This window comes from Pseudonaja textilis, chromosome 16 (genome assembly GCF_049901715.1).
Source record: "Pseudonaja textilis isolate UNSWEBS1 chromosome 16, rPseTex1.2, whole genome shotgun sequence".
Taxonomy (NCBI): Eukaryota; Metazoa; Chordata; class Lepidosauria; order Squamata; family Elapidae; genus Pseudonaja; species Pseudonaja textilis.
This window is the reverse complement of record NC_142005.1, coordinates 564313-577632: the sequence shown is the minus strand read 5'-3', so window position 1 is coordinate 577632 and position 13320 is coordinate 564313. Positions and strand designations below refer to the sequence as shown.

The window sequence follows — 13320 nt, the reverse complement described above, 5'->3', positions numbered from 1 at the left end:
GCTTGTTTGTGGCTGTCATCTGTTCGAATCCAGTTTTGATCTCGGGAGCTTTGCTTAACAGGCTCTGGATTTGCTTTTCAGGATCAGTTTAGTTTACTTTATTGTCATAGCACCTCGTACAACGAAATCAAACACCCTCTTCAGTGCATATCATGACCATGAAAATAAACACAAACACACATCCTTCACACTCCACACTTTGAACCCAGAAACCAATGACACCGCACCAACACTGCACTATAGAGCAGAATTCAACAGAGCGACTGCCCTGGGATAGAAGCTGTTTGTCCTTGTTTTTATTATTATTCTGTACCGGCTGCCAGATGGTAATAGTTCAAAAAAAGGGTTCCCAGGATGAGATGGATCTTTGAGGATGTTTTGAACTTTCTTAAGGCAGCGGGAGCTCTAAAGCTCTTCCAAAGAGGGGAGAGGGCAACCAATGATCCTCTGGGCCATGACATTCACCCTCTGGAGCACCGTCCTATCTGCCTCTGTGCAACTGGCAAACCCTACAGAGGTGCAGTGAGTTAAGATACTCTCTCTGGTGCAGCGGTAGAAGGTCCCCAGCAGTTTTTCATTCATTCAGAGGGGAATGTCTAAGGAGATTCTCCGTTATCCAGGTCATGGTTGTGCCAAAGGTGCTTCCCCCGACCCCTTTTAAGCCCCAAAAGCTGGAAGCTTATGGGACCCCCAAGGATAAAACACCCAGACACAAACTCTGCCGAATGCAGTACAAGGCAGTGAGGCGTGTTTTGAGACCTGTCCATTGGAGAAAGGACTCCTCAAACACAGCACTGGGGAACAAATCTATCAGGACTAGGTTCAGCAGCCCGTTTAAAAGACAAAAGGCTGCTCCTTTGAAGACAGCAAAAGTCCACATTTTGGACAGAGAGGACAAGTCAAGGAAGTCAAGCTATTCTCCAAAGCCCCTGAGGGCAGGACAAGAAGCAATAGGTGGAAACTAATCAAGGAGAGAAGCAATTAAGCAGAAATTTCCTGACAGCGAGGACAATTAACCAATGGAACTGCTTGCCACTAGAAGTTGTGGGTGCTCCAACTCTGGAAGTTTTTAACAAGATGTTGGATAACCCTTAGTCTGAAGTGCTGTAGGGTTTCCTGCCTAGGCAGCGGGTTGGACTAGAAGACCTCCAAGGTCCCTTCCAACTCTGTTCTGATTCTGATGCAGCCTTTTGGGGATAAGAAAGTCTGGGTGAGAGTTGTGGAGTTCAAAGTTCCTCTTTTCCTCCGACTCAGAACAGAAGGAAAAATGCTGCTTCTGTGTTTTCCTCCCCGAGCTTCAGAAATTAGAAACAGGGAGGATACGACATCCTCTTATCTCCAGTCTGTCTACAACCCAGCTCCTTTCAACAGTTCCAAGAAGGCTCCACATCCATTTGCACTACTCAGGTGACTCTGAGGACACAGATAAACCTCCAAGTGGCCTCAACGACCCTCTAAAAGGATGCAAATGACCAGCTGTCTGCAAGGAGGATAAATTCTTCTGTTCCCCACCATCCAGTCAGAGCTGAAGAAGCTTCTGGCGTGAGAAGCGAAACCTCTTCAAGGGAAAACAAAGTCTTATCTGCCTTTTGAAGAAAGGGGCAGCATTTCCTAGCCCTGTTCCTCACTGCTGTTCGATGGCTCTGCAGAATGTGAAACTTAAGAAAGAGGCAGTTTTGCCACAAATATATTCTGTGCCCAGAACAGGAGCTTTGCAGGGCAGTTCTCTTTTTATTTAAATGTTTTTTTTTAAAGGGGGACCTCCAGGGAGGTGTTGAGAGAACATTGGCAATATGTGGTTCAACTAGCCATGAGTTATTTACTAAATCGTGGTTAAATAGCAATAGCACTTATATACTGCTTCGTGGTGTTTACAGCCCTCTCTAAGCAGTTTTCAGAGTCAGCCTCTTGCCCTCAACAATCTGGGTCTTCATTTTACCCACCTCGGAAGGAGGGAAAGCTGAGTCAACCTTGAGCTGGTCAGGATCGAACTGCTGGTAGTGGGCAGAGAGTCAGCCTGCAATACTGCATTCTAACCACTGTGCCATCATGGCAGAATGGAATGGAATAAAACAGCAATAGCACTTAGACTTATATAGCACTTCAAGGCTTTATACAGCCCTCTCTAAGCTGTTTCAGAGTCAGCATCTTGCTCCTAACAAACTGGGTCCTCATTTTACTGACCTCGGAAGGACGGAAGGCTGAGTCAACCATGAATCAGTCAGGATCAAACTGCTGGCAGCCAGCAATCAGCCTGCAATGTTGCATTGAGCCTCGGTGGCGCAGTGGTTAGAGTGCAGTACTGCAGGCTACTTCTGCTGACTGTCGGCTGCCTGCAATTTGGCTGTTCAAATCTCACCAGGCTCCAGGGTGACTCAGCCTTCCGTCCTTCCAAGGTTGGTAAAATGAGGAGCCAAAATTGTTGGGGCCAAGAGGCTGACTCTGTAAACCGCTTAGAGACATTGTGAAGCGGGATATAAGTCTAAGTGTCCTTCCTCCCTCCCTCCCTCCCTCCCTCCCTCCCTCCCTCCCTCCCTCCCTTCTTCTTAGAATGCAGCATTGCAGACTAATTCTGCCAACTGCCAGGAGTTCAGTCATGACCGGCTCAAGGTTGACTCAGCCTTCCGTCCTTCCAAGGTCGGAAAAATGAGGACCCGGATTGTTGGGGGCAAGAGGCTGACTCTGTAAACCGCTTAGAGACATTGTGAAGCGGGATGTAAGTCTAAGTGTCCTTCCTTCCTCCCTTCCTCCCTTCCTCCCTTCCTTCCTTCCTTCCTTCCTTCCTTCCTTCCTTCTTAGAATGCAGCATTGCAGACTAATTCTGCCAACTGCCAGGAGTTCAGTCATGACCGGCTCAAGGTTGACTCAGCCTTCCGTCTTTCCGAGGTGGGTCAAATGAGGACCCGGATTGTTGGGGGCAAGAGGCTGACTCTGTAAACCGCTTAGAGAGGGCTGTAAAAGCCCTGTGAAGCGGGATATAAGTCTAAGGGCTATTGCTATTCTAACCACTGTAGCTCCCTGCACTAACTTAGTGCAGAGGTCACCAAACTTATAGTATAGCTGGCTGGAGAAGTTTGGGGATCCCTGTCTTAATGCAGTGTTTCCAGAGGGGGTATTCAGCCAGTTCTGACAGGTTCTGGAGAACCGGGAGCAGAAATGTTGAGTAGTTTGGAGAACCGGCCAATCCCACCTCTGACTGGCCCCGCCAACCTCGTCTCTTCTCTGCCTCCCATTGAGTCCCAGCTGATCGGCTGGGTCTCCTTTGGTTGCCCTGCACAGGAGAACGGAGCTGGAAAGCAGGTTAGTGGGGTGGGGAGGGGAGGGGATTTTGCAGTAACTTTCCCCCTGCCAGGCCCACCAAGCCAGGCCACGCCTACAGAACTGATAGTAAAAAAAATTGAATCCCACCACTGAATGTTTCCCAATCTTGGCAGCTTCAAGATAGGTGAATTTCAACTCCCAGAATTCCCCAGACAGTACCACGCAGCTCTTAAGAAATACTTCCTCCTCTTGTTGGATTTTTCTAAACAACTGAGGATTTTGGGGGGGTAGGGCTGTTCAGATATGTGACTTTTCCATGCACCAAAAAGTGTTACAGCCTCTAAGTGACTTGAATCTGAGATCGTTGGACTTCTCTTCCTTATTGTGGGCTGTGAAGTTGTGTAGCCACTTATCCTGCAGGGGACAGAAGACACCCAGGATTTTTGGGGGGGCCATGAATGAATTTTGTGTAGTCTCCTGCTTGGGCGGGGGGTTGGACTAGATGACCTATAAGGTCCCTTCCAACTCTGTTAATCTGAGGCTCTCTCAACCCTTCAAATGTTTCCTGCAGCGGCACAAAGTTTGGGGGTACTTTTCCTCTTGTGGGATGGAAATTTACCAGCCTCAGGTGGCGCCTCTTGTGTGCAGCAGCCCTGTGGCCTTCCAAGCTGCTTGGCAAGTCCTCCCGGTGTGTGCTTTTCACACCAATTGTCTCGTCCAATTTGGTGCTAGCAACATTTGCAGCCATGGTCTTTCTAGAAAATGCTGTTACCCTGGGAGACCACGAAAGCTGCTTATACATTTGTGTCTAGTTTAATGAAAAGGAGGACCAGGGGTGGCATGGCATCAATGTCCCAATATCTAAGGGGCTGCCCCAAAGGAGAGGGAGTCAAGCTATTCTCCAAAGTACGGTACTTTGAACCGAAGGCAGGACAAGAAACAATGGATGGAAACAAACCAAGGAGAGAAGCAACCTGGAATTAAGGAGAAATTTCCTGACAGTGAGAACAATTAACCAGTGGAACTGCTTGCCACTAGAAGTTGTGGGGGCTCCATCACTGGAGGACTTTACGAAGAGGCTGGACAGCCACCTGTCTGAAATGATATAGGGTTTCCTGTCTGAGCAGGGGTTGGACTAGAAGACCTCCAAGGTCCCTTCCAACTCTGTTATTTAATTCTATTTACATATTACGTATCTAACCTGCTTACATATTAGTACACTAGCTTGACACCTGCGCTTCGCTACGAAACTATGTGGTCAGGCTTAGTTTTTGGGGAGGAAAATAAAGGAGGGGGGGTGGAATTGTGCCTCTGCCTACCAGCATCCATCGGTATTCCTCTGGCTAGCATCCTGTCTGTGAGAGTTGAGGGCTGCTTGGAAACTGAAAGAGTATTTGCTGTGTGAGCAAGGAGACAGCAAGGAGCCTGGGCGTGGCTTAGCTCAACTGTTCTGTACTAAAGCTGCTTGGTGCTGTGAAACTGAAACTCCTCTCCTCTGCTTGTGTTTTGCATTTGGAACAGGTTTCTTTTCAGGGGGGAAAGGGGGAGAACTCCTTAGCATCAGAGCACATTAATAATAATAATATTGGAAATACTAATGCTCTGATGGTAATTTCGAAAAATCCTTTCTTAGTGAGCACCTAGAAGCCAAGAGGAACCTATGTGCTAAATTTCAAGGTTGTAGGTTCTGGAGTTAGCTCAGGAATTCTGGGAATTGAAGTCCACACGTCTTAAACTTGCTAAGTTTGAAGACTCTTGTGATAGATGATAGATAGATGATACATAGATAGATGATAAATTGATTGATAGGTAGGTAGGTAGGTAGGTACGGAGAGAGAGAGAGATGATAGATGGATAGGTGATAGATCAGGGGTCTTCAGCCTTGACAGCTTTAAGACTTGTGGACTTCAACTCCCAGAATTCCTCGTCCCCCAGTCATGTTAGCTCAGGAATTCTGGGAGTTGAAGTCCACAAGCCTTAAACTTGCCCAGTTTGAAGACCCTTGGCTTATGGCATTTTATCTTGCAAATCCAAATATTGGCCACCTGGAATGTTTCATGCAGATGAGAGAATGGCTGGCTTGAGGAAGAAATAATGAAAACTGGCATTCCAATAGGCTGGCAATACAAAACCATCATTTGTTTTAATTTTGTTGAAGAAACCACAGTTTGCCTCATTCATACCGGTTACAAGCAATGATTTTCATACCACAGGGTTTGGGAATTACACAATATCACGCCAACAACAACAAAAGTACTGTACAGGTAATCCTTGACTTCATTTAGTGGCCGTTCCAAGTTAAAACAACACTTAAAAAAATGTGACTGATGACCGTTTTTCACAGTTATGACCTTTGCAGCATCCCTGAAAATTTTAGGTTGCTTGGCAACTGTTTCATATTTATGACAGTCGCAGTGTTCTGGGGTCACATGTTCCCCTTTAGTGTCCTCCTGACAAGCATAGTCAATGGGGAAGCCATATTCACTTAACAACTGGGTTGCTTATTAATTGCAGTGATTCACTTAGCGACTATGGCAAGAAAGGTCATAAAATGGGGCAAATCTAACTTAACAACTCTCTCCCTTAACAACAGAAATGTTGGGCTCCATTTTGGTCATAAGTTGTGGACTACCTGTAGTAGAATCATAGGTGTGAACCAGCTTCAAAATACATCAAGGCCATCATTCAGGTGCATTTTATATGTTAAAAAGCAGCATGTTATAGCACTTGGCATGGCTGTAATTTAAGGAATAAACTCCAATAATGAACCTCAAATGAACACGGCAGTTTGCATCTTATTGTTCTGACCCAGACTTCCTGAACGGTAATCACACACAAACTTATTTTAAAAGCAAGGCTGATTTTATTGGAATGCTAATCTTAAACAGTTCCCCAAGATAAGCACACACCTTTCCGTTTTGTGAAGTGCGCCAAAAACAAGTATCAAATGAACTAGAAAAGAAACCAACCGAAGTACAAAGAGCTTCAAGGAGGACTCTGAACTGATCAAACTACTTTGCTTCCTGCAAAGGTTTAGTCATCTTGGCCTGACTTTTATATCTTCTGGGAGGGGCAATCGCCTCCCAGCCTTACTCCAGAGTTGCCCCTTTTGTCTCAGCTGCTCTCGCCTTCTAGCAGCTCTGCACACACGCACACTGGGAACAGGCTCCCCTTACTCCTCTGCCTCGCTGCTGCCAGATTCCGGAGGCTCCGGAGTCAGCACCCCACTCCCAGATGGCCCGGGCCCCATCTCTGCATCGGACCCAGGACCCTCGTCCGAATCCTCTCCAGACTCCCAGACTGGTCCCCGTTCTTCCCCACTGTCCGATTCTGCTGCCGGCTGCACCGGCTGCCAGTGAACCACAACACTTATCCATAAAAATGTATTTTTTTAAAAAAAATACTTAGGTTGCCAAATCCAGACCTAATCTATAGCTCCACTCTGATTTCCAAAGTTTTAAACAAACATGGTAAGAAGAGATGAAAACACGTCACCCATTTTGCCTTCCCTCCTACACTGTACTTCTTTTAAAAAGGGAATTGTACAGAGTTCAACTGGGACTGGAAAAGAACTTGGCGTGATGCCTAACTATCCAAAGAGCTAAAAGCCTCTTATCTGAGAACTTAATTGAAGAAAGCATGCTGGGCAAAGACTGGGCTGCATGCTGGCAAGTACAGTACATTTTTTGCATTGAAGTCAGCTCTCTTATTTTCTTCCCAACAAACCTAATAATTTCTTCAGTCCCTGCAGAGTTTCCAAAAGACTTCAGAAATGTATTGATGTTTTGGAGGAATTGCTCCATTTAAACAAAAAAAAAATTGGCTGCAAAGTGAGAGTGTTATATATAAACATCTGTATTTCTAAGTATATACAAATGGATGAGAAATATCGGTCTCTGCTCTTTTCACGTTCTTGGACCTGCAGGATGTAGCCCTGGGTTGAGAAGATAAATGGGGAACTTGTCAAATTTGCAGACAAGACACCAAGGTGGCAGGAATAGCCAGCTTTCCAAGAGATAGGCTCAAGATACAGAAGGATCCGGACAGACTTGAACACTGGGCACTATCTAACGAAATGAAATTCAGTGGTGGCAAGAGTGAGGTTCTATATTTAGGCAAAAAAAACCCCAAATGCACAGGTGTGGTATATAGGTGGTACCTGGCTCAATAGTAGTAACTGTGAGAAGGATCTTGGCGGTCCTAGTGGACAGTCACTTAAATATGAGCCAGCCCTGTGCTGCAGCTGCCAAAAAAGCCAACACAATCCTAGGCTGTTATCAACAAGAGGAACAGAATCAAGATCGTGTGAAGTGTTAATGCCACTTCATAATGCCTTGGTAAGACCACATTTGGAATACTTCATCCAGTTTTGGTCACCATATTATAAAAAAGATGTCGAAGCTCTGGAAAGAATGCAGAGAAGAGCAACAAAGAGAATTAGGGGGCTGGAGATTAAAACATAAAAAACAGTCGCAGGAAGTGGATATGTCTAATGAAAAGAAGGACTAGGGGAGGCACAATAGCAGTCTTCCAGTATTTGAGGGGCTGCCGTAACGAAGGGGTGGGGGTGGTGGTGGTGTCAAGCTATTCTGCAAAACACCTGAAGCCAAAACAAGAGGCAACAGATGGAAACTAATCACGGAGAAAAGCAACCTGGAATTAAGGAGGAGAAAATTTCTGCAAGTGAGAACAACCAACCAGTGGAACAGCTTCCCTCCAAGAAATTATGAATGCTCCAACACTGGAAGTTTTTAAGAAGATTAGACAACCATATGCTCTTAGTTCTTCCTGCCTAAGCAGGGGGTTGGACTAGAAGACCTCTAAGATCCCTTCCAACTCTTGGTATTCTGTATAGATGCCAGGTTATTAAAATGCCTGTCATCCAAGAACATCTACGTTTATTCCTGTTCCATATTCTCAAAGTCTGAGCAATAAGCCGTACTCTCTCTTAGAAATGGAGCCCTGTGCCAATCGCTAGAGAGACAATTGTTCTGCTAGCACAGGAAGATTTACTATTTCTCACTGGTTTCCCATGGCAATCAGGAAGAACATTTCAAGCTGTGCAGAGAGAAACCAGCACATCACGTACATGTTTCCTTGCTTCCTTCTGTAATTTTTTATTTTTTTTTTAATCTGAGCGTTCCTGCGAGAAGCAATCTCTGATCAGGTTCAAGCAGCCCTCGTCAGCGTCTTCTATATTTCAACATTTGCTCTTAGTTTCCCCCAGCCCAAGTTTCACTTGGTCCTCCTCCGCCCAAAGATGGCCGACATGCTGCGGACTATCTCCCGGAGGCCCACCGCCTTCTTTGTGAAACTCTTCGAGTCCTGGACCATGTTGAGAAGTTCGTGGAAGACCAGCAGGGAGCCGTGGTAGGTCTCGGCGGTGGAAATTTCAAAAAAGCCAGAGTTGGTGGACAGGGCCAGAAGTCGGCCTTCCTCGCTGGACACGGCCCGCTGATGCGCCAAGTCGCGTTTGTTCCCCACCAGGACAATGGGCCTCCGCCCTGCCCCGTTCCTCCTCTTCAAACGTCGGAGCCAATGGAGCTGACGGCGGGCGAAAGCGAAACTGGCCCGGTCGCAGATGCTGTAGACGACGACGAAACCGTCGGCCCATCGGAGCTGTTTCTCATTCAGGTAGCTCTGGAGGTTGGACACCTATGGAGAGTCACAGAAGAGCTTATTCGAGGACTAGCTGGATCCCCGTGCTTCGCTACGAAACTATGTGGTCGGGCTTAGTTTGGGGGGAGGAAAATAAGGGGGGGGGGGAATTCTGCCTCTGCCTACCAGCATCCATCGGTGTTCCTCTGGCTAGCATCCTGTCAAGTGTGTGAGTTGAGGGCTGTTTGGAAACTGAAACAGTATTTGCTGGTGTGAGCAAGATTTCTCCTTATTTCCAGGCTGAATCTCTCCTTGGTCAGTTTCCTTGTCTGACCTTTGGATGCCTTGGAGAATAGCTTGACCCCCTTTCCTCCTCTCTGTGGCAGCCCTTCAAATATTGGAAGGCTGCTCTCCTGCCTCCCCTGGTCCTTCTCTTCCCTAGACTAGCCAGGCCCAGTTCCTGCAACCGGTCATCGTATGCTTTAGCCTCCAGTCCCCTCATCATCCTGCTCTTCTCTGCACTCTTTCCAGAGTCTCAACGTCTTTTTTTATAGTGCGGTGACCAAAACTGAATGCGGTAGGTACATTCCTACAATGAGTGAGGGGGTGTGGCTCCCAAATACCTTTTCTCAAATCTAAGCATCGAGGTTCTAATGCAAGGGTCTTCAAACTTGGCAACTTTAAGACTTGTAGACTTCAACTTCCAGAATTCCTGAGCTAACGTGACTGGAGGAGGAAGAATTCTGGGAGTTGGAGTCCACAAGTCTTAAAGCTGTCGAGTTTGAAGACCCCTGAATTCTATCATCTATCTATCTATCTATCTATCTATCTATCTATCTATCTATCTATCTACCTACCTACCTACCTACCTACCTATCACCCATCCATATCTATCTATCTATCTATCTATCTATCTATCTATCTATCTATCTATCTATCTATCACCTATCTATATCTATATCTAATCTATCTATCTATCTACCTATCACCTATCTATCTTATCTATCTTACCTATCACCTATCTATATCTATCTATCTATCTATCTATCTATCTATCTATCTATCTATCACCTATCTATCACCTATCACCTATCTATCTATCTATCTATCTATCTATCTATCTATCTATCTATCTATCTATCTATCTATCTATCTATCTATCTATCTATCTATCTATCTATCTATCTATCTATCTATCTATCTATCATCTATCTATGTATGTATGTGTCATATATCTATGTATAACAAGGGTCTTCAAACTTGGCAAGTTTAAGACTTGTGGACTTCAACTCCCAGAATTCCTCCTCTTCCAGTCATGTTAGCTCAGGAATTCTGGGAGTTGAAGTCCACAAGTCTTAAAGCTGTCAAGGTTGAAGACCCCTGCTCTAACGTAACTAAGAATGGGACTGTCCTGTGGACTGGACAGCATTGCCAGTGTTTGTGTTGTGCATGTGCATGTGTCTCTCTGTGTGTAAATGGGGGCATGATGCTTACCTTTGGGCAGGCTGAGTCCCAGATACTAAATGATGCTCTCCGGCCGGCCATCTTCATGTTGTGATTATAAATGGATTCTGGAGGTAAGAATTTTTTTTAAAAAAATCAGTATGTGATGAAGGAAGGAAGGACAGCAGAGAAAGAAGGGAAGAGAATTAGAAAGAACGGAGGGGTTGCCACAGGAAAGAAGAGAGTCACTTACCAATATCCCCGTATTCACCGATGAATCTTCGGGTCAGAAACCTGACAGTCAAAGCTGGAAGGGAAAGAGGAAACTCTTGTCATGGCTGCCATCTCTTCTTTCCAAGCTTCAGGAGGTGACAGCCTGACCTTAGCAACGGGGAGGATGGTGGGGAGATGCCTTTGGACCCCTCCTGTTTGTGGCAGCCCCTTAAATATGGGGACACGACTATCAGGTCACCCCTAGTCCTTCTTCTCTCTAGATTAACCATACCCAATTCTGGGTTTTAAAAAAGAAGCAGATAAAATTGGGTAAAAATACACAATTCTGGGTTAAAAAACATAAAATTGGATAAAAATACACAATTTTGGGTTAATAACCATAAAATTGGATAAGAATGCACAATTCTGGGTTAAAAATACTGATAACGATTGGGTAAAAATACACAATTCTGTGTTGAAAAAAACAAAAAATTGGATAAAAATACACAATTCTTTGTTTAAAAAAACAAAAAATGGGTAAAATACATAATTCTGTGTTAAAAAACAATTTGATAAAAACACACAATTCTGGGTTAAAAAACACAAAAATAGGATAACAATACACAATTCTGGGTAAAAAAAAACCTGATAAAAATTGGGTTAAAATGCACAATTCTGAGTTTAAAAAAAACGTAAAAATACCCAGTTCTGGGTAAAAAAAACTGATCAGGGCTTGGTTTTTCCTTTTTCTTACTGAAATGAGGCATTCATGGACTCCCCAACAGAATGACTCATAATTCAGCATTTAAATCAGCTGGGGTTCAAAAGGCTTTTATAGCTTAATTTAGTTAGATTCCCACCAGGTTTGTACAAGGCATACAGTGCCTCTTACCCTTAGGGAGCTTTGCTAAAACCAATCACCCAGGTAACCCTTGAGTAGGAGAACAACCAAAATTGCAAAATCCAACCTGTAGCTTAATCTCACCTGGCCACCCATCTTTACATGGGAACCATTCTTTGGGGCACAGGTACTTTCCTGGAAAACCCAAAATCTACCTCTGTCATCGGGCATTTATTGAAAAGGCAATTTTTAAAACCAACCAGCCATGGAATACAAGTTGTTCTCGACTTACAACCACAACAGAGCCCACAATTTCCATTGTTAAGTGAGACATTCCTTAAGCGAGTTTTGTCCCATTTTACGACCTTGCTGGCCACAATTGTTAAGTGAATCGCTGCTCTTGTTAAGTTAGCGACACGGTTGTTAAGTGGATCTGGACGCCGCTTGTCAGAAGGTTGCAAAAGGGGATCATGTGACTCCGGGATGCTACGACTGTCGTAAATACGAGTCCGTTGCCAAGATTCTGAATTTTGATAATCGTGACCACGGGGATGGTGCAAGGATAGTGTGAAAAAAACAGCCATAAGTCACCTTTTTTTGGTGCTGTTGTAACAGGTCACTAAATGAACTGTTGTAAGTAGAGGACAGCTTGTAGTGGCAAAAGTCTTGCTCATTTCTCTCCTCTCAGCTGTGTCCCAAGGGACTCAAGCCAGGCATTTGGGACAGCCTGTCCCCTGGGGAGGTTTTTTGCCCCTACACACCACAACCCTGTAAGGTAGGCAGGAAAGCGAGATAAAAGCGGACTTGGAGTTAGGGATCCTGGGCTGCAACAACAGAGGCATGGAATCAAAACCACACGAAGTATAAGCACCGCTTTCTAAAGCCTTAGTAAGGCCACACCTGGAAGGCTGCAGCCAGTTTCAGTCCTCATGTTGTAAAAAAAGATGTTGAGACTTTGGAAAAAGTGCAGAGAAGAGCAACTAAGGTGATCAAAGGCCTGGAGACTAAAACATAGGAAGAAGGGCTGCAGGATTTGGCTATGTCTAGTCTAGAGAAAAGAAGAGGGATAGAATAGCAGTTTTTGAATATTTGAGGGGCTTATTCCCCAAAGTACCTGAAGGCAGAACAAGAAGCAACGGATGGAAACTCATCAAGGAGAGAAGCAACCTGGAACTAAGGAGAAATTTCCTGACAGTGAGAACAATTAACCAGTGGAACTGCTTGCCACCAGAAGTTGTGGGTGCTGCTCCATCACTGGAGGTTTTTAAGAAGAAATTGGACAGTCACTTGTCTGAAATGACATAGGGTCTCCTGCTTGAGCCAGGGGCTGGACTAGAAGACCTCCAAGGTCCCTTCCAGCTCCCGGGCAATGAAGAAATGCGGCCCAGTCGCATTTCCACGCTGGCTGGGGAGGATAGTTGTTGTAGTCTGAGCGCAGGGCTCAGGTTAGCGAAGTGCCGTCCGCAGAAACGAGCCAAGAGATCGCTCCGGAGCGGCGGCGGCGGCAGCAACTTACCCGATTTCCCCACTTCCTCCGCCCCGATGACCAGGACGTTGGCTTCCAGCTTGGGCGAGATCCCTTCGGGCATCTTCCCGGCTTGTCGGAAAGCCGTCTTGAGTTGCACCAACATGGCAACCGGGGGGGGGGCAACAGCCTCGCGGGCGGGCGAGCGAAGCGGAGGAGGAGGAGGAGGAGGAAGAGCCCACCTGACGGCGCCACCTGTTACCCGGCGAGTCTCGCTGTACAAGCCGAGCCGGCCGGTGGGCCGGCCTTTTTATACTGGGGGAGGAGCCTCCGGCCAGAGAGGGCGGAGTCGGCCACGCCCCGCGTCGCGCGAGGACCAGGTGCAGCCGCTAAGGGCACGAGATGCGGGGGCGGGACGGGGGCTGAGGAGTTGCTGCGGAGGGAGGGGAGGGATTGTGGGGGCTGAGGTGCTGCTACTGAGGTGTGAGAGAGAGAGGAG

The 13320-nt window shown here is 46.1% G+C and overlaps 1 protein-coding gene across 1 annotated transcript; it reads right to left on the bottom strand.

Annotated features, from left to right (window-relative positions):
• Positions 1-5368: 5368 nt before the first annotated feature.
• LOC113450569 (ras-related and estrogen-regulated growth inhibitor-like protein A) lies at positions 5369-13107 on the bottom strand. Its single transcript, XM_026721800.2, has 4 exons — positions 12873-13107; positions 10556-10609; positions 10354-10430; positions 5369-8916 (listed from the first exon to the last, which is right to left on the bottom strand). The coding sequence occupies exons 1-4, from the start codon at positions 12985-12987 to the stop codon at positions 8497-8499; spliced, it is 666 nt and encodes a 221-aa protein (XP_026577585.2). The 5' UTR covers positions 12988-13107; the 3' UTR covers positions 5369-8496.
• Positions 13108-13320: the final 213 nt, after the last annotated feature.

Excerpts from the sequence above, each read along its gene's own strand:
- LOC113450569 (XM_026721800.2), bottom strand. The coding sequence starts at position 12,987 with ATGTTGGTGCAACTCAAGACGGCTTTCCGACAAGCCGGGAAGATGCCC. Across the intron at positions 10,610-12,872 it reads GGAGGAAGTGGGGAAATCGG|CTTTGACTGTCAGGTTTCTG; the intron begins GTAAGTTGCTGC and ends TTTCCCTTCCAG. Across the intron at positions 8,917-10,353 it reads GGGACTCAGCCTGCCCAAAG|GTGTCCAACCTCCAGAGCTA; the intron begins GTAAGCATCATG and ends GACTCTCCATAG.